Source organism: Mercurialis annua, linkage group LG3 (genome assembly GCF_937616625.2).
Source record: "Mercurialis annua linkage group LG3, ddMerAnnu1.2, whole genome shotgun sequence".
NCBI classification, from domain to species: Eukaryota; Viridiplantae; Streptophyta; class Magnoliopsida; order Malpighiales; family Euphorbiaceae; genus Mercurialis; species Mercurialis annua.
Window position 1 is genome coordinate 69,016,135 of NC_065572.1, and position 26,159 is coordinate 69,042,293.

At 32.4% G+C, this 26,159-nt stretch overlaps 5 protein-coding genes and 1 pseudogene across 5 annotated transcripts; 3 read left to right on the forward strand and 3 right to left on the reverse strand.

The window, feature by feature from the left end:
* Window positions 1-3,228: 3,228 nt before the first annotated feature.
* Window positions 3,229-5,191, reverse strand: LOC130015296 (GATA transcription factor 5-like). Its single transcript, XM_056105093.1, has 3 exons — window positions 5,048-5,191; window positions 4,612-4,968; window positions 3,229-3,255 (listed from the first exon to the last, which is right to left on the reverse strand). Exons 2-3 carry the CDS (start codon window positions 4,954-4,956, stop codon window positions 3,229-3,231), a joined length of 372 nt encoding a protein of 123 aa, XP_055961068.1. The 5' UTR covers window positions 4,957-4,968; window positions 5,048-5,191.
* Window positions 5,192-8,391: 3,200 nt separating this feature from the next.
* Window positions 8,392-10,236, forward strand: LOC126673195 (cytochrome P450 736A117-like). Its single transcript, XM_050367208.1, has 2 exons — window positions 8,392-9,384; window positions 9,576-10,236. Exons 1-2 carry the CDS (start codon window positions 8,407-8,409, stop codon window positions 10,182-10,184), a joined length of 1,587 nt encoding a protein of 528 aa, XP_050223165.1. The 5' UTR covers window positions 8,392-8,406; the 3' UTR covers window positions 10,185-10,236.
* A 2,666-nt stretch (window positions 10,237-12,902) lies between these two features.
* On the forward strand, window positions 12,903-14,833 carry LOC130014688 (cytochrome P450 736A117-like). The gene is made up of 2 exons (XM_050367212.2): window positions 12,903-13,984; window positions 14,176-14,833. Exons 1-2 carry the CDS (start codon window positions 13,043-13,045, stop codon window positions 14,782-14,784), a joined length of 1,551 nt encoding a protein of 516 aa, XP_050223169.2. The 5' UTR covers window positions 12,903-13,042; the 3' UTR covers window positions 14,785-14,833.
* A 271-nt stretch (window positions 14,834-15,104) lies between these two features.
* LOC126672918 (uncharacterized) lies at window positions 15,105-20,868 on the reverse strand. Its single transcript, XM_050366867.1, has 3 exons — window positions 20,661-20,868; window positions 18,580-18,844; window positions 15,105-18,477 (listed from the first exon to the last, which is right to left on the reverse strand). The coding sequence occupies exons 1-3, from the start codon at window positions 20,866-20,868 to the stop codon at window positions 18,048-18,050; spliced, it is 903 nt and encodes a 300-aa protein (XP_050222824.1). The 3' UTR covers window positions 15,105-18,047.
* LOC126673201 (cytochrome P450 71AP13-like) lies at window positions 15,261-16,960 on the forward strand. The gene is made up of 2 exons (XM_050367225.1): window positions 15,261-16,178; window positions 16,246-16,960. The coding sequence occupies exons 1-2, from the start codon at window positions 15,261-15,263 to the stop codon at window positions 16,855-16,857; spliced, it is 1,530 nt and encodes a 509-aa protein (XP_050223182.1). The 3' UTR covers window positions 16,858-16,960.
* LOC126673203 (rhodanese-like domain-containing protein 11, chloroplastic) lies at window positions 20,285-24,854 on the reverse strand (annotated as a pseudogene).
* Between the last annotated feature and the right edge of the window lie 1,305 nt (window positions 24,855-26,159).

Consider the following 26,159-nt stretch of genomic DNA (forward strand, 5'->3'; position numbering starts at 1 on the left):
CGAAAGATTAAAAAAATATAAATATACATATTAATTATGTATTTAGTTAAAAAAATTTTAAATTGTATTTGTATTTTTTAAATAAAAATGACTATTTTTTTATAATTAAAAATACAAGCTTTTTATGTTGTTAAGACAATTTTTAATGATATTGGAAGACTTTAAATTTTTAGCCTAAAAATAAAAAGTTAAAGAAAATGATAATCGTCATACTATAGAAATTAAACGGGGATCTTGTAGAGATGGAAGTGGACCATCCCCATCAATTAAATGGATCATTGGAGACGGAGATGAAATTTCCATGAATTAAATCTAATTTTTTCTTAATAATAATTTAAAAATATATTACTAATTATATGCTTTTATAGAAAAAACAATGAACAAAGGTCACTACTCCCTGAACTTATAAGATAGATTCATTTAATTCGATTTTTATTTGTTTCAAAATTCTTCATTTTTTGGTCAAATAACTCTATAATTTATATTTTTATTGTAAAAAAATAAATTTAGGATAATTTTCTCGCAACTATTAGAGAACTTTTTAATTTCTATTTCGTATCTCTCACCTTCAATTTGTATTTTATGCGTTTTTAAAATACAATTATATATGAAATTATTTGACCCAATAATAAAGAGGTTTAGAGTTAATTGTTCAAACAAGTAAAAAGTGGGTTAAATGATCCTATATTACAAGGAGGTGCTTTGACCCTTTATTTAAAAAAAACAATTATTATGAAGCACGTACATACTCATAAACAGTGAAAGAAAATATTGTTCGACATAATTTTTTTGAATAAAGGGTCAACGCGCCTCCTAATTTTGTGACACGGAGTCATCTAATCCAATTTATATTTTTTTGAGCAACTAATTCCAAAACTCTTCATTTTTGGGTCAATAACCCCATAATTTATATTTTTATTTTAAAAAACAGATTTAGGATAATTTTATCGCAACAATTAGGGAAGTATCTAATTTTTTTTTTTTGCATCCCTCACCTCCGATTTGTATTTTACGCGTTTTAAAAATACAATTATGGGGTTACTTTACCCGAAAATGAAGAGTTTTAGGGTTATTTGCTTAAAAAATATAAATTAAGTTAGATGACCCCGTGACACTAGTTTAGAGGGCGCGTTGACCCTTTGTTCAATTTTTTTTTTATTTGAAAAAAAAAGCCACCGGACGACTATCCTGCCAAATGAAATTCTACTACCCTAAATTAAACTTTTAGACACCGCTATATATGGTGTGTAATTGTAAGTCATAATACTATATATATATATATATATATATATATACTAGTTTTACATTACGTGCTATGCACGTGGCTCGTAACGTAATTCGTCAATGAACATTAGTAAATTTATTATAATTATATCAATTTTTTATTTATAATTAATATTAAATTAATTAAGAATTTTTATAAAAGTAAATATAATATATTCGGTTATAATTTTTTTTTTCATACTGAATTTATTCTTCTTTTGGTTTTATAATAACCATAATTAACTTAATTTTATTAATAATATCTTTAAAAATAATAAGATAGAAATTTAAATAATAATATATTAATCAAATAAAGTATTTTAATTTTATAGTTCAATCAAACTAAAAGATAAGTATTCCTACTAATTTAGAGACAATTTATTTATTTTTTATATACTAAAAACTAAATTGGAGATAATTTAGCTACCTATTCTAATTAGGACTTTAATTACAATAGTGATTAATTAAATAACTAATTAGTTAATGATTATAAAACCTTTATTTAGTAGTAAACTGAAAAGGATTATTCAGTAAATTTGTCTGTCCCTCCCATCTGTGCTTTTATATATAGTATATATATATATTTAAAATAAACTACTCTCTCCATTTTTTTTAGTTGTTCATTTAAAAAAAATTACACATATCTAGACAATACTCATTTTGTCTTAAATTACAAAAAAAAATACTAATATAACCCCACTAGTTAATAAATGCTTTCTAATGTAAAATATAGAGTCATTTATTAGGCATGGGTAAATTTAGAAAATAAAAATAAAAATTATCTTTAATTTCTAAATGGACAACTATTGATGGAAAAATACATTTGCCTAAATTGACAACTAAAAAAAATGGAGGGAGTAATTATTTTCAGGATATGTTCATCGCCGGAACTGATACATCTGCCGCGACTTAAATAATAATTTGCTCATTCAACTTGTAAGTAATGGGTAATTAACACAAAAATTAATTTTGTTGGCGAATCAGTACACGAACTTGGTGATTATGAGCAATTGGCCCACTTTGGCAAATTAATTTATAAGTTAAGAGCCAATTAAAGAGATAATTAACTAACAAATTGAGGGGACAAATTGTCAAAATAGGGCAAATTGTCCATAATCACCAAGTTTGCATACTGATTTGCCCACCAAATTAATTTATGCGTCAATTGTTCATTGCTTATAAGTTTATGAGGCATATTGCCACTTAAGTCCATCTATCGCGACAATAGTTTGGACAATGACAGAGCTAATTAGAAATCCTCAGGTAATGAAAAGAGCCCAAAAAGAAGTGAGAAGACTAGTTTCGCATTACGTGCTATGCACGTGGCTCGTAACGTAACTCGTCTATGAACATATTAATAAATTTATTATAGTTATATCAATTTTTTTATTTATAATTAATATTAAATTAATTAAAAAAATTATAAAAGTAAATACCATATAGTCGGTTATTAAATTTTTTTCCATACTGAATTTATTCTTCTTTTGGTTTTATAATAACTATAATTAAATAATTAATTTAATATTAATGATATATTTAAAAATAATAAGATAGAAATTTAAATAATAATATATTGACCAAATATGGTATTTTAATTTTGTAGTTCAATCAAACTAAAAGATAGGTATTCCTACTAATTTGGAGACAATTTAGTTATTTTTTACATATTAAAAATTAAATTGGAGATAATTTAGCTACCTATTCTAATTAGGACCTTAATTACAATAGTAATTAATTAAATAACTAATTAGTTAATGACTATAAAACCTTTATTTAGTAGTAAACTGAAAGAGCTAGCATTGAATACAAACATGATTGAATAATATTAAAAGATAAAAATTCTTTTAAATTCAAATGAATTTAACGGGGTCATATTCACAATCTACATTATTTATTATAAAATGAATGGTGTAGATCAATTTAATAAGATTGTATCTTTTAGAATTGAGATTCTCTCAAATTCGTTTAAGTTTGAGGGGTCATATTCACGATCTACATCGTTCATTGTCAAATGAACAGTGTAGATTAATTTGATTAAAATTGTATTTTTTTGATTTACACTATTCATTTGACAATGAACAGTGTATATTATGAACATGACCCCCTTAATTTTAAAATAAAATTAAAAGAATCTCAATCTATTTTTTTTATTTACACCATCCATATAATAATAAACAATATGCATTTAATGAACGTGACCTCTCAAGTTCTGAGCTTGGGAGAATCCCAATCCAATATTAAATGATTAAAATTTATAAAATTGTACAATTCATAAATTTAAATAAAATTCGCATTATGGATAATAAAATGTAGAAAAATATATAAATTCTAAAATTCATCATCCTCCAGCATTTTTCACTTAATTTTTTAAAAAAGGTGAAAACGTTGAAATTTGTTATTTATTATGCATGATAATATGATAGTACATTGTTAGAGCATCCCCAATGGACTCTTTAAAATTGTCAAACTCTTTAAATTAAAGAATTTGACAATAAATCACGAGTCCAATGGACTATCTATTCTTTATATTTAGAGTAGAGAGTGAAAATGGCTCTCCACATGTAGAGAGCCATTTTTCACTCTCTACTTCATTTTTCAAATAGTAAAATTTTAAATTTTTAAAAAATAAAGTGGTTATATTTACTTTTAAATATTATATTTTTACTTTTAGTAAAAAAACTGAATAAAAAAATGAATAAAAAATTAAATAAAAAAATTTATTTTATTAATATTTAATATTTTATTAATTTTGTATGAAAACAAAAATAAAATAAAATTTAATATTAGAGAGGTAATTAATTTAATATTATTATTATTTAATACTTTTATTTTATTATTAATTATTATAATTATATACAATAAAAAATTGATATTAAAGAGTCCATTGAAGTAAAATTTTAAATATCACTCTTTATCTTTAAGATGCTCTTTATCTAGGCTAATAATCACCCACGGACCCTGACTTTAGGGGTACCTTACGCTAAACCCCCTGATAAAAAAAACTGCCGTAAACCCCCTAAACTTTACCCAATAATTAGCTAAACCCCTTTTCGCATAAATTGACCAAAATACCCTTCAAATCTGTAAATAAATACAAACAAACCAGACAGCTTCAATCAAACCACACTTAAAACCGATCCAATCAAATCAAACCAAACCAAACAATCTAATCAAACCTAAATTTATTTAAAAATTAAATAAATAATTATTTTTAATTTAAATAAAAAATAATAAATTTTTTTTTCCAATCCGGTGAGCAGACCCACCGCGGTGGGTCTGCTCACCGGAAAGCAGACCCACCACGGTGGGTCTGCTATCTGCAGCAGACCCACCGGCCGGTGGGTCTGCTCTGTGAAGCAGACCCACCGGCGTGGGTCTGCTGCAATGTTCACTCGTCGGAATACACTCAAAATCAACCTTTCCACCGAACTCACTAATTTTATCATCTAAAAATTCTTTTTGTTGCTGGGTTTGTTGTTTTCCACCATCTTCTTGTAGAACCAGGTCTTGCTCATCGTCTTCATTAGAGAAATCCAAGAGTTCGTCAACAATAAAGTCATCAGACGACGCGACGTTTTGCTGCACATTGTTGGGTGCACGTAAATCATCAAAAATAGCTGCTGGTGAATTTCTGAAACCCATCTCCTTTCGAAAACTTGTTTTCAAAGCAGCTTCAACAATAACACACTCCATTTCAGTTTCAACCTGAGGAAACAGCAAAAATTAAACAAAGCCCAGAATTTAAAAAGGGTAAGTTGAGTTTTAAAAATAAAAATAAAAATACCTGAAGAGAAGCAGGTGATGTAGGAGAGGAAGAAGGAGTGGTTGAAAATGGAAGATAACAAAAGAAACAGAGTTTGGTAAAGCATTCAATGAGAGACCAAATCGTCTCGTAGCCTATCCTAAAGCATGCAATGTTCACAGAGCAAACCCACCGGTCGGTGGGTCTGCTGCAGACCCACCGTGGTGGGTCTGCTGCAGACCCACCGTGGTGGGTCTGCTCTCCGGTGAGCAGACCCACCACGGTGGGTTTAAAATTAATTTAAAAAAAAATTATTTTTTTTATTTAAATTAAAAATAATTATTTATTTATTTTTTAAAATTAAATGAGTTTTTATTTGAATAATTTTTTTTGCGGCAATGGACGGTGGTGGCCGGAAAAAACCGGCGGCGGCGGGTGGAAGTTTTCGGTTGGATGGTTTGATTTAGTTGAGTTGATTGGTGGTTTAAGTATGATTTGGATGGTTTATGTCTGATTTGATTAGATAATGACTTTAGATTTGGTTAGATTGAGTTGGTTTGGTTTTTGTTATTGAACTTAGGGGTATTTTAGGTATTTTTGAGAAAATAAAGGGCTTGGGGCGGTTTTTTGGGACGGTTTAGGGTAAAAGGGGTTTAGCTGATCATTAGGTAAAGTTTAGGGGGTTTACGGCAGTTTTTTTTTATCAGGGGGTTTAGCGTAAGGTACCCCTAAAGTCAGGGTCCGTGGGTGATTATTAGCCCTTTATCTATACTATATATAAAAGTACGGATGGAGGGGAGGGACAGGCAAATTTACTGAATAATCCTTTTCAGTTTACTACTAAATAAAGGTTTTATAGTCATTAACCAATTAGTTATTTAATTAATCACTATTATAATTAAAATTCTAATTAGAATAGGTAGTTAAATTGTCTCCAAATTAGTAGGAATACCTATCTTTTAGTTTGATTGAACTATAAATTAAAATACTGTATTTGGTCAATATATTATTATTTAAATTTCAATTTTATTATTTTTAAAGATATTATTAATAAAATTAAGTTAATTATTTAATTATAATTATTATATGACCAAAAGAAAAATAAATTTAGTATGGAAACAAATTTAATAACCGAATTTATTATATTTATTTTTACAAAAATTCTTAATTAATTTAATATTAATTATAAATAAAAAATTGATATAATTATAATAAATTTACTAATATATACATTCACAAGTTACGTTATGAGCCACGTGCATAGCACGTAATGCGAAACTAATTTTATAAAAAATACTCTTTATTTTAAAGAATACTATGCACCTCTGTCCCGTTTATTAACCCCACAAAATTTTCAAGCATAATGGCATAAATAACAATTGACTAAAATCACCCATTAATGAAGATGACATTAATTAGACATTATTGTTGACCATATTATTTCAAGGAAAAGTTTTTTGGCCAAAAAATAAGCAGAATGGGTATCTTTGTAAAAACTTAAATTTAATTGACATGCAAAATATTAATAATAAATTTAAAAAGTATTGGTAAAATAAATCTCAAATTTATTTTTATAGCGATTTAATTAAAACGTTTAAAATATTATATAACAAATTCCAATTTTTTTTATTTTTACAATTTGTAGACACAATCAGTTTTTTGATAGTTTTGTCTCTTTTTAGGCTACAAAGTGGAAAAATACAAAAAATTGAGATTTTATTTGATTTTTTTTAAACGTTAGAATTTAGTATGCTAATACATATATCTGATATGACTGTTACGTATGTAAAAATGGCCAAAAAATGGTAGAGCTATAAATTATAAAAAATTTAAAAAATTTAATTTATTTCGTAACATTTTAAATATTTAAATAAAATTATTGTAAAAATTAAAATTTGCCGTTTATTATGTATAATAGTATTGATTGTTATGCACCTCTATCCCGTTTATTAACCCCCACACAATTTTCAAACATAATGTCATAACAATTGACTAAAATCACCCATTAATGAAGATGACATTAATTAGACATTACTATTGACCATATTATTTCAAGGGAAATTTTTTTGGCCAGAAAATAACCCGAAAGGTATCTTTACAAAAAGGGATTATTGTAATTTTGGTGTTTGAACTTGTTTAAAAATATCAATTTGGTGTTTGAACTAATATTTATTTCAATTTGGTATTTTAACCTGAATATAAATTACATATCAGTGTTTTAACAGGTAACCATCAGGTAGTCGGGAAAGGAATTGATTACATGGATTAATTAATATTGTATTAATTAAAATGAACCGAGTCAAGTGAACTTAGCACAAAACTCCATCAACTGAATGATCTTCACACAAGACTTTAGCAAAGATTGTGTTTTGAGCAAAACTTCAAATGTTCATTTTCAACAATTGCAATGACTATTATGATATTTTGGTTCCATGGGTTAATTATATTTTGATTCCGTTAACGAATGTGTTAATCACATCATTGTAGTGGTATTATTGTGTATTTTAATTAAATTCTTATTTTTTGATTTTAATCCGGTTATTTTTTTGGATAAATATGTATTATGTTGCATATTGAGCAAACATTATGTATAAATGCTGTAAGTTGCATATGCATTTTCATTGAGACATTTCTTCAAACGCATTGAGCAGAATATCTTAGATGTGCAAAATATATAAAATTCATCTTTCATTCAAGCATTTCATGCCCTAAACTTTTAAAATTCCAAATGATCCAAATATCCGTTACAAGCACCACAAGAAGCAAATCATGTTTTCATAATACTTCTTCTCTCACAATATCAGATTAATTTGTGCAGCTCTTATGTCCATTGATGGAGAAAGAGTGAAAAATAAAATAAAATAAAGATTATAAAGAAGAGACAGAAAAGAAATAACACAAATTTGAAATTGAAGAAACAAAAATAAAATTCCAAAGAGGATCAAACTGAAATTATTCAATGAAAATAGTTGGAGAAGAAACCCTAATTTATATTCAATTCTTACCGTTGGTCTTTCAATTAATTTATGTCTTTAAATTCCACATCATTTATGTTTAATGTGCCTTTTTGTATATGTGTAAATTAATTAATCCATGTAATCAATTCCTTTCCCATGGTTACCTGTTAAAAACACTGATATGTAATTTATTTCCAGGTTAAAACACCAAATTGAAATAAATATTAGCTCAAACACCAAATTGATATTTTTAAAAAAGTTCAAACACCAAAATTATAATAATCCCTTACAATATGGAGAGAGACTTGTCTAAAGTTTACACTTAATATTAGGCGTTTGCCTCTTCTCTTGTATCAAAAAGAAAAAGTTTAATGCTCTCTAACTTACGTCAAACAAGAGGGTCACCAAACCGCATCCTTTTCATATTTACGTCATTATAAGTGGATGACCAATGGCTATTTATTCAATATAGTTAGAAAAATGTTGAGCTCCCATCAGTTCTCATCAGAGCTGCAGCAACATGGAACTTCCTCATTGTTGCTACCCTTATTCTTCACCATCTTAGCCTCCTCCTTCATTATCTTCTTCTTCAAGAAACCGTCTCCACTCAACCGAAAACTACCACCTTCCCCACCTAACTTTCCAATCATAGGAAACCTCCACCAACTCGGCTTACATCCTCACCGCTCTCTTCGCTCCTTGGCTCATACACATGGTCCTATAATGTTGCTTCACTTAGGGAGTAAACCAGTCTTGGTTATCTCATCAGCTGAACTAGCTCGCGATGTCATGAAAACCCAAGATCTTATTTTTGCCGACAGACCTATTACAAAAATCCAGATGATGCTTCTATATGACAAGAAAGATGTGGCTTTTGCTTCTTATGGTGAATACTGGAGACAAATAAAAAGCTTATGTGTTCTGCATTTGCTAAGTAACAAAAGGGTAAGGTCTTACAGCAAAATTAGAGAAGAAGAGATAAATTTAATAATCGATACCCTAAAGAACTCTTCTTCTTCAACATCAGTAGTGAATTTAAGTGATCTTATTATAAAGGTAACCAATAATATAGTTTGCAGAATAGCTATGGGGAAAAAGTATAACCTGGTAGAATTAGGAGGGAGAGCGTTTAAGGAGATTTTCAATGACATTGCAGATCTTTTGGGAAGTTCTGATGTTGGGGATTATATTCCATGGCTTGGTTGGGTTAATCATGTGACTGGGTTGTATGCTAAAGCTCGAAAAGTGGCTAAAGAGTTTGATGATTTCCTAGAAAATGTAGTTGAAGAACATATCGCTAGCGGTTGCTATATGAAAGAAGATACTACTAATAAGGATTTTGTGGATGTTCTGCTTTGGCTTCAGAAAGAGAACTTAGCTGGTTTTCCTATTGATAGAACTTGCATCAAGGCTATCACTCTGGTAACTTATTAAAATCTCTCTGTCTATCTTTCTTTTATGTCGAAAATAAATTGGAGACATTATATTCCAACACCATAACCTTAAGTTTGAACTACTCCACTTTAATACAACAAAGGAAAATTTCAATTACACACAAGTACAATTACATGAGTTACTAATTTTCTTAAAAATTTTATACTTGTTTTGGATAGGATATATTTGCAGGAGGTACAGACACTACATACACATTGATGGAATGGGTAATGACTGAACTCCTAAGGCATCCTGAGATCATGAAGAGAGTCCAAAGTGAAATAAGAGAAATTGCCAAAGACAAAATATTTATATCAGAAACGGATTTGAATAAACTGCAATACTTAAAAGCAGTGATCAAGGAAACTTTTCGAATGCATCCTCCGGTCCCATTACTAGTTCCTCGTGTAGCTAGGAAAGATGTCAAATTACAGGGATACGACATTGCAGCAGGAACCCAAGTGCTAATTAACGCTTTTGCAATAGGTAGAGATGCTGCATCATGGGACCAAGCTGAAGAGTTTCGGCCAGACAGATTCCTAAATAGTTCTATTGATTTTAGAGGACATGATTTTGAGCTGATACCATTTGGATCAGGCAGAAGAATTTGTCCCGGTATTCATTTTGCAACGATCACATATGAACTTGTGCTAGCAAATTTGCTGTACAAGTTTGACTGGACACTGCATGGTGTAGCTAAAGGAGAAGATTTGGATACTACTGAAAGCACCGGTATCTCTATCCATAAAAGAAATCCACTTTTTGTTGTTGCAACTCCACACATATAATTAATAATGCAGTTATTTCATATATTATATATAGTTATTAGTGTACTACGTATTTACTGTTTGTCTGTATTTTAGTTAGCTTTAAAAAGAATTCAGTATACACTGAATAATAGTACTTTATATTCCATAAAAGAAAGGGTCAAATGCAAACTAAATAATTTTAAGTATTTTATCAATTTTTGTATCTTGTCCATCAATGGAACTGTAAGACTAAATAATATATAATGAATAAGTAATTAAATTAAGTTTGAGTTGGTAATATGAATATAAATAAATTAGAGAGCTTTGGACAACTAAATCGACGAGAGTGTTTTGATCACATACTCAAAAGTCGAGACCACACATTGTTTTGGTCCTCAAGAAGGGAGATGCGAATCGCTAGCTAGAATAAAGTTGGTCAGCTAGAATATATTTAACAAGTAATTAAATCAAGTTAAGCGAAATATAAAGGAGAAGAAGCAACTGTTGAGCTTGCTTTACCTCAACTTCTGCATACCTTTGATTGGGAAATGCCAGCAGGTGTAAAAGCTCAGGATATCGATAATACCAAGCTTTTGGGATCTCAACGCACAGGGTCACGCCGTTGTTAGATCGCACTCTGATAGTGATTTTGTTTTTCCATGCGTCAAGATTAGCACTCTGTAATAATAAGATATGCACTGCATTTTGTACGGCTGGCTCTAATTTCTTTTATTCCCTGCCAACTGTGTGATTGTTTAGAGAAAAATAATCTGTCATAAGCATTACATCAAACACTTTGAAGGCCAAACTCTGCGTTAATCAATGGCTCTAATTACAGATATTTGTGGAAGATCAAACTTGTAACCCCAGCATTCCGGTAAACATATTTCAGAACATTCTCTGCCTTCTTGTCCGCCCTTTTAGGGTATCGGAATCGAACTAATGATTGAGCAAATATTGGTACTGGTACTCCATATAAATGTTGAATGGTGAGAAAAAATATGAAAGATAAATGATGTTTGACATGCCATAGACACAGATCAAAAGGACAAATGAGAGATCATCTCCCCCACAAGAGAACATACATCTTCGCAAATAAGAGATGTTTGGTTCGATTGCTCCGTGAAAATGGTTTGATTCGGTTTCTATTAAGGTAAAGTTTGATGTTCTTTTCAATCCGATTTGAACACTTTTGAAAACCAAAAGAAATGACTTACCGAATAAAACATAAAAAAAAACTTTTATTTTCTAAAAAATAATATAAATATATATATATATATATATATATATATATATATATATATATATATATATATATTAGTCTTTATTCTTTAATTTTTTTAATTATTGTTGATGCATAAATCCATAGATTTCTACAGCACATAAATATTTTTTTTAAGTAAAATGTTGAAATATAGAAATCGGAAAACGCAAAAACATTGTTTTAGCGTTTGCATTACGCTTCTAATGTCCAAAAATATCATAAAAGAAAAATAAAATATCCATACAAATAACCGTAAATTTAACCTAACAAAATCTGTAAGACACCTGCCGACTAAAATCATGCGAATTTCAAACCATTCCAAAAAGATTGAGCAATCACGTCAAAATCAATCAACGGCTCAATCAGACAAACAAAATCAGGAGAAAACTGTTTGCAAAAAGAAAAAAGATACCTCTGAGTTTCTAAATTTCCCATACCACGGCAATGATCTTCATAAAGTCAGTTTATCAGGTTTTCTGGTGACTTTATATTTGTCCTGCTTTTTCCCTTGAATAGTTTCTAGTAACAGTTGTCCATTTCTCATTTTCCTCAACTTCGTCAGCCCAAGACTTGCTGATATGCTGACTGCCCTTGGTTTCAGGTTCAATTTCAATGTTTGTAATGTCACAGCTTAAAGTAGTAATACCTTCTTCAGTTGGAACAATTGAAGTAGCAGGATTCAAGTTTTCAGATACTGTCAAGTTCACCAAATCAGTTTTATCTGATTTATTCTCCATGTTCCTTTGATCATTCCGATCTGCCTTAGAATTATGCAGGTCAAATTGCAATGTTTTAAATACATTATTAATAGGAATGGTATCTGAATCAGGTTTCTTTTGTTTCCATATTTTGGTTGTCTCCATAGTTTTCTCCTTATGGTCATGATTTCTTGAATTCTGATGCATACTGCATTCTGTTGCTAAATGGCCAATGTTTGAGCAAACTGAACCAAAGTGAGGGAGGTTTTCATAAACGACCTCAATGAAGAAGCTTTTTCCAATCCGTTCAATTAAAAGTTATTCTGGTAAACTATAATATCCACTAAAATTCAAGCATAATGCCCAAATTATGCTGTATGAGTTGCACTATCAATCTCTAAAGGAACTCCAATCCCTTTTGCTATTGAAGCTAATGTCTTTGGATGCCAATATTCCCACGGAAGCTAGTATAATATAACAAAGGTTAGGGTGTTTGTTGATTTCTGCTCGTTTGGATGAAAATCTGGAGTCCAATGCTGGAGTCTAATGATTCCTGGTTTTAAAGAAAATGATCCTCTTCCCTAAACTGCATTCTTTCCATGAACTGAATTCAGGATTACGTTATAAAATATGACAAAACCGGTAAAGTGAAGGGCCTCCGTATGGGTTTTGTCTATTTTTGGATGATTAAGGCTAAATAAATTTGGTATATTTTGAGTAAGATTTTTATTTGCATACATGCAAGTTGAGAAGTTTGTGGCCTCCATGCATTATAGGTTGTGTGATTGACAAATAACCAAATCTCTTCTTCCATACAATATCATTACTGCTCTCTAACTTGCGGCAAACAAGAGGGTGACCAGACCGCCTCCTTTTCATATTTACGCCATTATAAGTGGATGAGCAGTGGCTAGTTATTCAATATAGTCAGAAAAATGTTGAGCTCCCATCAGTTCTCATCAGAGCTGCAGCAACATGGAACTTCCTCATTGTTGCTACCCTTATTCTTCACCATCTTAGCCTCGTCCTTCATTATCTTCTTCTTCAAGAAACCTTCTCCACTCAACCGAAATCTACCACCTTCTCCACCTAAGTTTCCAATCATAGGAAACCTCCACCAACTCGGCTTACATCCTCACCGCTCTCTTCGGTCCTTGGCTCATACACATGGTCCTATAATGTTGCTTCACTTCGGGAGTAAACCAGTCTTGGTTGTCTCATCAGCTGAACTAGCTCGCAATATCATGAAAACCCAAGATCTTATCTTTGCTGACAGACCTACTAGAAAAATCCAGATGATGCTTATGTATGACCAGAAAGATGTAGCTTTCGCTTCTTATGGCGAATACTGGAGACAAATGAAAAGCTTATGCGTTTTGCATCTATTAAGTAACAAAAGGGTACGGTCTTACAGCAAAATTAGAGAAGAAGAGATAAATTTAATGATCGATACCTTAAAGAACTCTTCTTCTTCTTCAACATCAGTAGTGAATTTAAGTGAAGTTATTGTAAAGGTAACCAATCATGTAGTTTGCAGAATAGCTATGGGGAAAAAGTATAACCCGGTAGAATCAGGAGGGAGGGCGTTTAAGGAGATTTTCAATGACTTTACATATGTTTTAGGAAGTTTTGATGTTGGGGATTATATTCCATGGCTTGGTTGGGTTAATCATGTGACTGGGTTGTATGCTAAAGCTCGAAAAGTGGCTAAAGAGTTAGATGATTTCCTAGAAAATGTAGTTGAAGAACATATTGCTAGCGGTTGCTATATGAAAGAAGATACTAATCAGGATTTTGTGGATGTTATGCTTTGGCTTCAGAAAGAGAACTTAACAGGTTTTCCTATTGACAGAACTTGCATCAAGGCTATCACTCTGGTAACTTATTAAAATCTCTCTGTCTCTCTTTCTTTTATGTCAAAAATAAATTGGAGACATTATATTCCAACTCCATAACCCCAAATTTGAACTACTCCACTTTAATTACAGCAAAGGAAAATTTTAATTGCACGCAAATACAATTATGCTAGTTACTAATTTTCTTGAAATTGCATACTTGTTTTGGATAGGATATATTCGCAGCAGGTACAGACACTACATACACATTGATGGAATGGGCAATGACGGAACTCCTAAGGCATCCTGAGATCATGAAGAGAGTCCAAAATGAAATAAGAGAAATTGCCAAAGACAAAACATTTATATCAGAAGCGGATTTGAATAAATTACAATACTTAAAAGCAGTGATTAAGGAAACTTTTCGAATGCATCCTCCAGTCCCGTTACTAGTTCCTCGAGTAGCTATGAAAGATGTCAAATTACAGGGATACGACATTGCAGCAGGAACCCAAGTGCTGATTAATGCTTATGCAATAGGTAGAGATCGTGCATTATGGGACCAACCTGAAGAGTTTCAGCCAGACAGATTCCTAAATAGTTCTATTGATTTTAGAGGACATGATTTTGAGCTGATACCATTTGGATCAGGCAGAAGAATGTGTCCTGGTATCCATTTCGCAATGATCACGGATGAACTTGCGCTAGCAAATTTGTTGTACAAGTTTGACTGGACACTGCATGGTGTAGCTAAAGGAGAAGATTTGGATACTACTGAAAGCACTGGTATCTCTATTCATAAAAAAAATCCACTTTTTGTTGTTGCAACTCCATTCATATAATTGTTGATGTGGTTATCTCATATATATAGTATATATGATTATTTATGTACTACTTATCTACTGTTTGTCTGTATTTTATATAGCTTTAAAAAGAATTCAGTATACTCTGTGAATAATAATACTCTTGTTTATTTGGTTGATCACTAACTCAAAAGTTGATGACCACACAGTGTTTCACTATTTTGGTCCCCAAGAAGGGAGATATCAATCGCTAGCTAGAATAAAATTCAATTTAAGCGAAATATTGGACTTGTAATAAAAAGACAAAATTATGAAATGCCATAGACAAAGAGAAAATGGACAAAAAGGGACCATCACTCTAGAAGAGAAGATAAGATATTTAAATATGACAAAATCAAGGAGAAAGATTACTCAAACATGAGTTCTTTAGTAAGTGATCCTAATACTCTTTATTACTGATAGCAAAGAGATCTGAATGTACTTACCTATAGTAGAATCTTAGATTTTGTTCTCCAATGGCTCTCTTCCTTCAATGGCTGATAGAAGCTTTCAAACCACTTTTGCCTTTTGCATCCATTTTTATAGCAGCGCTTCTGATGAAGTTTGTCCTGAAAAAAAACCAGAGAAAGAAAAATCTACCACCGAGTCCTAAAACGTTACCAATCATTGGCAACCTTCACCAGGTAGGTATACACAACCCTCACATAGCTCTCCACAGTCAAGCACAAAAATATGGTCCCATCATGTTTTTACAGCTTGGTGAGATCCCAACCGTGGTGATTTCATCGGCTAGATTGGCTAAGGAAGTCCTCAAAACCCATGATCTTGTACTCGCAAGCCGCCCTCAGCTCTTTTCAGCAAAATACTTGTTCTATGATTGCTCAGATATTGCCTTTGCTCCATATGGTGCCTACTGGAGAAATGTAAGAAAACTTTGCATTCTTGAGCTGCTGAGTGCTAAGCGAGTCCTATCATTCAGCTATGTCAGGGAAGAAGAAGTTGCTCGTTTGGTTAGTCGGATAGCAGAGTCTTCTTCCTCTGGCATCACCAACGTAAGCAAAATTGTTGGGCTGTATGCTAATGATGTCCTTTGCCGGGTTGCACTTGGAAGGGACTTCTCACAAGGAGGGGAGTATGATCAGCATGGTTTCCAAAAGATGCTTGATGATTACCAGGCACTGCTTGGAGGATTCAGTCTTGGAGATTATTTCCCATCCATGGAGTTTGTACATAGCTTAACAGGTATGAAAAGAAGACTCCTACATACTTTCAGACGGTTTGATGAGTTCTTTGATGAAGTTATAAAAGAACATCAAAATTCGGAAGGAAAACAAGAGGAACGAAAGGACCTTGTAGACGTCTTACTTGATATACAGAAGAACGGTTCCAGTGATATGCCTCTTACCATGGATAACATCAAAGCAGTAATCTTGGTAAGCATAGACTTCTTGATTCCCTAAAATTTACTTCACCAGAAATTAATTTTATATGTCGTTGTAGGATATGTTTGCAGCAGGAACTGATACTACTTTCATAACGCTTGATTGGGCAATGACGGAGCTGATCATGAATCCTACAGCTATGGCAAAAGCACAAGCAGAAATTCAGAACATTGTTGGTGAGAGAAGAGTTGTACTAGAGAGTGATCTGCCTAAGCTTAACTATATGAAAGCTATAATCAAAGAGGTTTTCCGTTTACATCCTCCTGTCCCAGTTTTGCTCCCAAGAGAGTCAATGGAAGATGTTATCATTGATGGGTACGACATTCCTGCTAAAACTCGGATTTATGTGAATGCATGGGCAATGGGGAGGGACCCGGAAGTATGGGAGAATCCAGAAATATTTAAACCAGAAAGATTTATGGGCAGCAGTATAGACTTCAAAGGGCAGGAGTTTGAGCTGATACCGTTTGGAGCTGGTAGACGAAGCTGTCCAGCCATCACATTTGGAATAGCAACTGTTGAGCTTGCTTTAGCTCAACTTCTGCATAGCTTTGATTGGGAATTGCCACCAGGTGTAAAAGCTCAGGATATAGATAATACAGAAGCTTTTGGGATCTCAATGCACAGGGTAGTTCCTCTGCACGCGATCGCCAAATCACACTTTCTGTAAGGCAGACATGGCCATAAACATGGTAGTCATTTTGCTTTTGCCTGCGTCAAGATATGCTTTCTGCAATAATAAGATATGCACTGCATTATATTGTGCCGTTAAATTCTCTGCGAAATGTACAAAATTTGCATTGTTTAGAGAAAACTACACTCTCATAAGCATTACATCAAACACCTTGATGGCCAATTTTGCGTTAACCACTGGCTCTAGTTAGAGACATCCAGTAAACATACTTCAGAACAATCTTTGCCTTCTTGCCCACATTTTATGCGCGATGTTACCCCTAGGGATCAGAACCGAACTCTTGCAACTGAGGAGACTGCATCATGGGATAGAGCTGAAGAGTTTTGGGATATTTATATAGAGAGATAGAGATTATAAATTTTACATTTTTAAAAATATAATAGCGAATACGATAATAGCAAATGTGTTAGCTCGGATTTCTTTTAAGGATAGGCCAAACCCATCCTAAGGCCCCTCTACTTTACATTTTTGACTCAGTAAGCCTCTATCCCAAAGTTCGTCACGGATGGGTTCTTTTACTTTCATTTTTGACATTTTGAGGCCCTTACATGGATGGAAAATGGCAAGTGTAATTCACTCTCTGTTAATTAACGGAAAAAGATGACATGGCGTTTCCTCCAATTTATTTATGCCCACGTGGCATCCAACTTAAGGACTTAGTTTTTATAAAATTATACTCCCTCCGTCCCAATAGAGTTGTCCATTTTGCCTTTATCACACAGTTTAAGAAAAGCAATCATTGTTTATAGTTTTTGTAAAATTTTCCTTATTTTTCTTATCATACCCCTATTTAATGTAGGGTCCACATATAATTTACTTTTATTAATGGCCTTTAAATAGGGGTAATATAGAAAAATTAAGTGTAAAGTTAGTTATTATTTGAAAGTGGACAAGTGTTTTGGGACAAAAAAAATTCTCAAAGTGGACAACTCTATTAGAACGGAGGGAGTAATTTAATAAAAAAAGGTAAAATACAATAACTTTGATGACAAAATTGTCATTTTTCTATCATCTTCTTCAGTTTCATTTTTTTAGAAAACCACCAAAATTTATTTCAAATTACCGATTAACAAAACCCATTTTCCCTTTCATACCTTAATTAAACCTAATCTAAAGAAACTAATTATCCAACCCATTTTTCATAGACTTTTTTTCTCAATCGTTTCTCACCGTCTCTCTAATCGTCTAAAGCAAGAAAAGACTAGCTCGGTGCAAATATGGCAGCAGCAGCGGTGGCAGCGCCGGTTCCAATTCCGGTCATTGCTGAGCCAACTCAGCCCTGGTTTATTCTGCCTAACCATGACAGCATGCATGACCTTCTTCCTAAGATCTGGCTTCCCTTTTTTAACAGTAGCCATCACCATGTCCCCAACGCAAGCAGAAGGCAAACGATTGAGACGACCTTTGATTCCCTTGACAGAAATGATGTACAGATTCTTGGCTCCCGTGTTGTCGGCGCAGTTGACGGTGGCTGCCACTGGTAAATTCAACATCCCCCTCGCCACCATCACCTCTAATCTTCTCCTTCTACTACTATAATCACTGCTATTACCATTCAAATCCACCGGAAACGCTGCCGTTTTCTGCTGTTGCTGCCTTACAAATTCAAAACAAAACAGAACATAAAATAAAATAAAACGCCACGTCGTTTATCATATGAAAATTGGAAAAGAAAAAGAAATGAGAGAATTGAGGTACCGGTGGTGCGTCGCTATTGTTGAAGGAGGTGAAATGTACGGCTTGAAGTATAGTGTTGTTGAAGCAGGTAAGGTGGTGGTAATGAATTGGTAATGATTCAACAATTTGCAGATAAGTGGGTGTTGAAAAAGATGAAATGGATTGGTAATTATTTGGTAATTGGTAATGAATTGGTAATGAATTGTTTTGGGTGAAGAAGATGAAATGGAGAAGAAGAACAAAACACATCGTTTTGTGTGAATTAGAATGGTTGAGGAAATGGAAAAAATTATTTAGAGGTCCTTTAATTTTAGGTGTATTTTATGGTGATTAAAAGTTTAAAAAAACTATACCAATTTTTTTTCACAGTCTCACTTAACGGAGAGTGAATTACACTTGCCATTTTCCATCCACGTAAGGGCCTCAAAATGTCAAAAATGGAAGTAAAAGGACCCAGCCGTGACGAACTTTGGAGTAGGGGTTTACTGAATCAAAAATGTAAAATACAGGGGCCTTAGGATGGGTTTGGCCAAATGGATATATACATCATGTTACACCATATGAAATCATGTGATCAGAACAAACATGCGAAATAAGACTACAAATAGAAATCATGCACCTACTCATCATTGTACTCTAGGGTGTGCATCGGTCGATTCGGTTCGGTTTAAAATATGCCATAATTAAAGAAAACCGAACTTTTTTTATAAAAAACCGAACCGAACCGAATTCTAAAAATAACCGAACCGAACTAAATATTTTGGTTCGGTTCGGTTTTTGAAATTCGGTTTTAACCTGTGAGAAATGTTAATTTTATTACACATCCAGACCTGCTAAACATTCAAACAATCAGACCTGCTGTAATATTTATTCACAATTTAAACGGCTAATAATCATCAACGGTACTCGACCTTTGCCCTAAACTTCCGTAAGAAAAGCTTCCCTAAACCCCCCAACCTTTATGGTGGCGCTCATTCAACCCCTAAGCGCCGTCTTTTTTTGGCGGCTATAATTCTAAAAAAGAAAAAGACGGTGCCACGTGTCATTTGACATGTGGCAAAATATCTAAAAAAAATTGAATAACCCAAAACACCCTTACAACTATTAAAATTTAATTAAAATAAAAATAAAAAATCAAACCAAATCAACCCATTCAAACCAATGAATCATCAAAACCGAACCGACACAACCGAACCCGCCTCCGGTCATCTTCTCTGCTCGTCTTCTCCATTTTTGAGAACACAAGCAGCAGCTCGTCTTCTCCACATCTGTTCTCCGAGAACAGATTCAGATATGTTCTCCGAGAACAGATTTTGATGGGTCGGCGGCGGGTGGTGGTCGGCGGCGGGCGGCGGGTGGTGGTTGGCGGCGGGCGGCGGGTGGTGGTCGGCGGCGGGTGCGGTGAGTGGTTCGGGTTGGCGGGCGGTTGTAAATAGATTGACCGTGGGTTGGGTTTGATTAACTAAATTTGATTTGGTTTAATTTTTTAGGGGGCATTTTGGGTGTTTTAATTTTGTTTTGACATTAAATGACGTGTCAATTGACCTGTGGCGCCACTATTTGTTTTTTTTCAAAAAAAAGGACAGCCGCCAAAAACAATTTGTCTATAAGGACCGTGAATGACGCCGCCACAAAGGTTGGGGGGTTTAGGGAAGCTTTCGAAAGTACAAGGGGTTTAGGGAAGTTTAAGGTAAAAGTCGAGGACCGTCGGTGATTATTAGCCCAATTTAAACCTTCAAAACCTGCTCTTTTCATCAAGAAATATAAACCTTCAAAGTTCAAAATACAATATTACAAGCTTACAACATTACAAAAGTTCCAGCAGCAATTTAAAGCTCAAAACCAATAAATAGAACATTACAAAAGTTCAACTACAGCAACAGCAGTTTCATAGCAGCAGCTTCAAATCTTCCAAGCAACACTACAAATCTTCCAAACAGTAGTTCCAAACAGCACATCCCTAGCAGCAGCCAGCCATCCAATTCCATCAATTCCAAACAGCACTTAATCTATAATGTCAAAAACAAAATAGTTTAGTTTATGTCATAAACTAGAACCACAATAATATCCATAAAATCAATCAAAGCAGTAGTGTAATATACCTTTTTTGATGTTTTCAATTTCATCAAGAAGCTCTTCAACACATAGCGGTTGCCTTGATTCCCGAAGCCAATCTTGACCATAAATCAATCCTTCAACAATTTTAGGAGTTAAAGAACACCTAAATGGATCAAGAATCCTTCCACCCGTGCTAAAAGTGGATTCCGATGCAACGGTGGATATCGGGACAGCCAATATATCATGTGCCATTCTTGAAAGAACAGAAAATCTTTCCGAATTCAGCTTCCACCACTTCAAAATGTCTAGCTCCTCCACATCCTCCAATCTCTGGACTCTATTTTGTTTTCGACATCATCATGCTCTCAGGTCAATGAATCAAGAACCTTCAAGCCCCAATCAGTGTGACCTTATATCCTGAATATAGCCACCAACTTGCTGAGCGCCAAGAAACAACGCATCAGCAACAAGAATAAGTCCAACCTGCATAAGAAACAACGGGAACATTAAATCTTTATGCAGCAATTGGCTTTCACAGAATCGGTTGCTTGTAGAAAGGCAGAAATCTAGTTACCAGACGCGCTGTGAATATTAATTGATAACCCCAACCTTCTTTGGCAGCTGTAGCTCTTTGTTGATCTGTCCAGCTAAAAGTTGCACAGTAGTTAGCAACAAAATTCAATGTCCGAAAATGGGCAAATCCATTCAGTAGTGCAGTTATGTGCATAAGCTAATCATTAATAGGCGGAAAAGAAATTGAAGGTGAACCAACAACAGAAGTCAATTTAACATAATGATATTTTCATACAGATTACGAGAACAAACAGGCCATGTTTGCAGCACATTCTCCAAAATGCTTTCAGCCATATATCCCTTTTTTGGAAAATTAGAAGGCTACCGAGTGATCATTATAGCCAGCTGATAACTGCAAATGGGTTCAAGATATGGCTATATATGAAAGTGCATTCTATGGTAACTTTCATTTAGTTAACTTTGGTTTTACTCTGATTTTGATAGTGTAGCATGAGATTGTCAATCACTATCGAAAGATAGTTATAAAGTAAAACAAAGTCGACCTTGAATCTCCTGTATACAGTATCTAGAACTCAGAGCATCTAAATCTCCAGAGATTATAATTAAATCCGGTAATACATCTGAAGAAGCAACCCTTTACTACAAGAATAGCCAAGCATCGTGTATTTACAGAAACTTAGACATATTCATTTCGTTAATATGCTCCATATAGCAGAGCAGCTTGTCTGATTCATGATAGGAAGCTAAATTTTGAACTTATACCATCCAAAAATCAAAGTTGAGAAAAAATTAATAAATAATAAATTTACCTAAATGCTGTGAATCAAATGAAACATATAGGTGAGATGTGTACAACAAAGTAAGACTCATGCGGATGAGTTAACAATTCACCTTAATCCTCTCTGGCAAGCGACAATCAGGTTTGTATCTTTTGGGAACTTCTCCTCAACCTTAGATATAAACTGGCTGGTAAAGATGGAATAAACCACACGTAAGATACATTTATATGCAGATAAAAATATTTGCAAGTAATGAAGAAATATGTGTTGTACTTTCCACATACTTATCATAAATTAGCGTAGGCACACCACTCCACCAGCCTCCTACAAACACAGAAGTTATTTGAAACATTAAGCATGTCAAAGTACAATACATCAAAGAGAAGTAGTAAAAGAATAACAATTTCTTCTGCTCTTTCATATCTAAAAGTGGCACGTTTCTTCTATATAACTATGCCTTAAATAATTAACAGCGTCATGTCTTTCAAGTCAAGCAGGTCATCAGAGTTTGACTCTGCTATCTCTGGTTTGCCAAAACGAATTTTACAAACATGATCATATTCCATTCACCATTTGAACCATTCTATTTGATAACAATAGAATATTAAGATGAGAATGGTATGTGCACAAGAAATTTAGATGGCACATGAGAGAAGAAATCAAGTATTGCCCATCATAAAAGTTGTGATCTTGCTCGTAAGAGTTCCAATGTCAAATCTATCATCAACTTCAAAGATAGGAATCCAAGTTGAGCCCTTAACACATGCCTTTCAGATATATGAAGATTTACAATTAATTAAATGGAAAACAAGTTGATGTTGTTCAAAGATGTCCTATGAAGACAGTCAACCTTGCAAATAGTATAGCATCACTAAGTGAAAGGAGCTAAGCTACATTGAATTAAAAAGAAAAACTACAATGTGCATTTACGTTAGCTACAATTGAGTTTTAACAGGGAAATTACCTTATTCCGCTCAACAGAAGGACGAACATCAAGCAGGGTTTTGTAAGAGAGTTGAACAGCGTAACCAGCTTCCCTCGGCGTAAGAACCTTTACTTTCCCTTCTCTAAGCTGCACATGCAAAATCATGACATTTACCAAATGTAAGTCAGGCCTAAAGCATTTCTAACATTGAACACACAAATAAAATCAAAGATTATCAATGAGAATTAAGACTTAATTATCTATTCCCGTTCAAAAAGGGACAAATGACATTTACACATAGATTAAAAAAGCATTAATTACTATAGTTTTTTCTTATTTTACCCCTATTAATGATGGTTTTTTAATTTGTGTATAGAGTAATAATCATTAATTATAGAAAGAAAAAAGGGGTAAAAGAGGAAAATCCATATAACACATAGGCCTTCTTATATAGAACATGTAAAAATAAGATATGTCTCATCTTAAACGAGACGGAGTGAGTACATATTTTACAGCGCAGCTCTCTACATAGACTAGTTAATGAATGTGATCACACACAACCACAACCAACAAACATCAATGCTGACCTTCTAGGTAGCACATACGCTTTACTCAATCGACGTGTCCCGTTTCGGAAACGTTTCGGACACTTGACGTTTCAAACATGAAACTTCATTTTTGACATAGAATACATTAAAATAACAACAATGTTTCGCCGTGTCCAAGTGTCCCGTTTTGTCGTGTCTGTGCCCGTGCTACCTAGCTGACCATTATACGTATGTCACCCATGAAATACATTTACTTATAGTTTCGATTAATAAAATTAACCAACAAAACTTTGATTTAGAGAATGCAATCCAAAATCCAAGCTTTCCCTTCTAATGATATAAAATCAAATCATTTGCTACAGAAGAAAAAGAAAAGAGAAATTACCAAAAGGTCCCATCTTTTCTTGGCAGCAGCCATGCCTCTCATTTGCTTCAAATCATAATCCTCATCGTCACATCAGCTGCTTGCATTTTTATAACCCTCCCATGCTTCTGCTTCTAGGAGTTGAAGGAAAAAGATTTTAGTTCATAGCTTAAATTAGAAGCGGAAATAAAAGAATAAAATGAATACCCAATGATCAGAAGGAAGAGTAAGAGTGAAGTAATTGAGTCTTGGAACAAATGATGAGCTGCGTTGTCTTCGAAATGTTGAATGATTAGTTCTAATGGCATTAGGGCCATCTCCAACCCAAAATCCAGTTTCAAATTACCCACTTTTAGATTTGCTACAGTGTTTTTACTCCAATCCATTACCCTATTTTCACACCAAAAAAATATTCTCTATATATTCTCTTTTATATTTAATACTAATACATTTAACCATTTACCATTTCACATCTATATTTATATTTTAAACATAATACATCCTCATCTATTCATTTATTTAATAATAAAACTACAATTGAAACAATCTTCTTCATGCCTCCGCATTAGTATATTATTAATTAAATAATTTTAATTTTAATGTTGTTTATTAACTATTATTTTAATTTCCGTTCTAGGATTAGTTTAATTATAATATTTATCTACCCGCTTTAATATTTAATGTAATGTAATGTTTATGTTTAATGTAACGTAATTTATATGTTTAAATAAAAAATATGTTGTTTAAATTTTATGTATTTAATTTAAATAATTTAATTTTTACCAATAAAAATAATTTGGATTACATTATTAAAAATTTAATTGGTATTTAATGAAAAGTTGGACCAAAATGAATATTTACAAAGTTAGCTATATAAATTGTAATTAAAAAGTAAATATCCAATTAACCAAAAAATGGATTTGTGTGAATAGTGCATATCAAGAAGTGGGTTGTTACTATTCACAAACAAAGAAATGGGGTGGGAAGTAGGTATGAGTTGGAGTTGAAAAATAAGACCCAAACCCAAAAATAGGTATGGGTTGGAGATGGTCTTAACTCTTAACACACGGAACTCCTAAAGCTTCCATTGCTGTAACTGTAAGAGGCTTTGCTTATCTGATTTTCGTATCCTGGATAGCGTTTTTGTTTCCCTATCGGGGACAACTTTATCCGGATTAGTTTTGTCCTCCTTCCCTAAAATCAAATCGAATCAAAAAGAAAATTCAAATCGAACCAAACCGAACTTTGTTAATTGGTTCGGTTTTTCGATGTTTGATTATGTCTCTACTTTAGGTAAAGTTTGGTGTTCGGTGTTCGGTGTTCGGTTTGGTTTGGGTGTTTTAAAAACAGAAAAAACCAAATAAACCGAATTTCAGTAAAAAGTATATAATTTTTTAAAAAATAATACACATATATACTTACATTTATATGTTTTTTGTCTTTATATTTTAATTATTGTTGATATATGAATTAATAATTGTTATTTAAACATATATAAAAAATTATTACACTCTAATTATTTAATATTTGAATTAATTTTAATATAACAAATAAAAAAATAATCAAATTTGGGTTTAACCGAATCAAAACATACCGAATCGAAACTTTTAGTTCTGTACGGTTCAATTTTTTTGCTTCCAAACTAAAAATTCGGTTCGGATTCACTCAAACCGATGCTCAGCCCTACTCAAAAGGACCTAAAAATTATAATTTGACAAATATAAAGATCCAAACGTGAATAACTCTGAAATAAGGTAAACTAGTAAAATAAAGATATCTTCATATAATTTTGCATAAATAAAAATTTTACCTCAATTTTTTTTACCCTAAGATTGAATCTATCAAGATAAAATTATTAATGCTCGAATTAATGACTATAAAATAGACTAACTTATCATTTTGAATCGTCATTTTTATTACCTCCTAATTTGATGTGTTCCAACATTCTTTAGTTATATAATTTTAATGTCATAAATACCAACTTTTAATTATCGTCATATGTATATATAAAAATAGTTTTTAATGATTATTAAATATATTAAATGGGTTATTATATAATATAACAATAATATTTAATTTACAAACACAATTTTTTTGAAATATAAATTTCATATTTTTTATATGTTTTTTATAGATTCAATAAATTAATAATTTTTCCATTTATCATGTATATTAACTTTCCATTCAATATTTTTCAATTACAATTTTGTCATATTAACAACTTTTATGTTAATCTTTAATAATTTTACAAAAAAATAATTTAAACAATTTGAAATTTGATTTTTCAAATTTCATCTCATTTATATCTCTTATTTTTATTAAAATGCAAACTTTCCATCTTTTATATCAATTTTATTATAAATTTTATTGTCTCGATAAAAAAAGGTAACTAA

What these genes read in the sequence shown, in the direction of transcription:
- LOC126673195 (XM_050367208.1), top strand. Translation starts at nt 8,407, where the DNA reads ATGACCAATGGCTATTTATTCAATATAGTTAGAAAAATGTTGAGCTCC. An exon ending in GCATCAAGGCTATCACTCTG is followed by an intron (nt 9,385 to 9,575) that starts GTAACTTATTAA and finishes TGTTTTGGATAG; the next exon opens with GATATATTTGCAGGAGGTAC.
- LOC130014688 (XM_050367212.2), top strand. Translation starts at nt 13,043, where the DNA reads ATGTTGAGCTCCCATCAGTTCTCATCAGAGCTGCAGCAACATGGAACT. An exon ending in GCATCAAGGCTATCACTCTG is followed by an intron (nt 13,985 to 14,175) that starts GTAACTTATTAA and finishes TGTTTTGGATAG; the next exon opens with GATATATTCGCAGCAGGTAC.
- LOC126672918 (XM_050366867.1), bottom strand. Translation starts at nt 20,868, where the DNA reads ATGGCACATGATATATTGGCTGTCCCGATATCCACCGTTGCATCGGAA. An exon ending in AATTGAAAACATCAAAAAAG is followed by an intron (nt 18,845 to 20,660) that starts GTATATTACACT and finishes TCTAAATAATTT; the next exon opens with TTTCCATTTCCTCAACCATT. An exon ending in ACAATAGCGACGCACCACCG is followed by an intron (nt 18,478 to 18,579) that starts GTACCTCAATTC and finishes TGAATTTGTAAG; the next exon opens with GCAGCAACAGCAGAAAACGG.
- LOC130015296 (XM_056105093.1), bottom strand. Translation starts at nt 4,956, where the DNA reads ATGGAGTGTGTTATTGTTGAAGCTGCTTTGAAAACAAGTTTTCGAAAG. An exon ending in CGGTGGGTCTGCTTCACAGA is followed by an intron (nt 3,256 to 4,611) that starts GCAGACCCACCG and finishes TGAACGATGTAG; the next exon opens with ATCGTGAATATGACCCCTCA.
- LOC126673201 (XM_050367225.1), top strand. Translation starts at nt 15,261, where the DNA reads ATGGCTCTCTTCCTTCAATGGCTGATAGAAGCTTTCAAACCACTTTTG. An exon ending in ACATCAAAGCAGTAATCTTG is followed by an intron (nt 16,179 to 16,245) that starts GTAAGCATAGAC and finishes ATGTCGTTGTAG; the next exon opens with GATATGTTTGCAGCAGGAAC.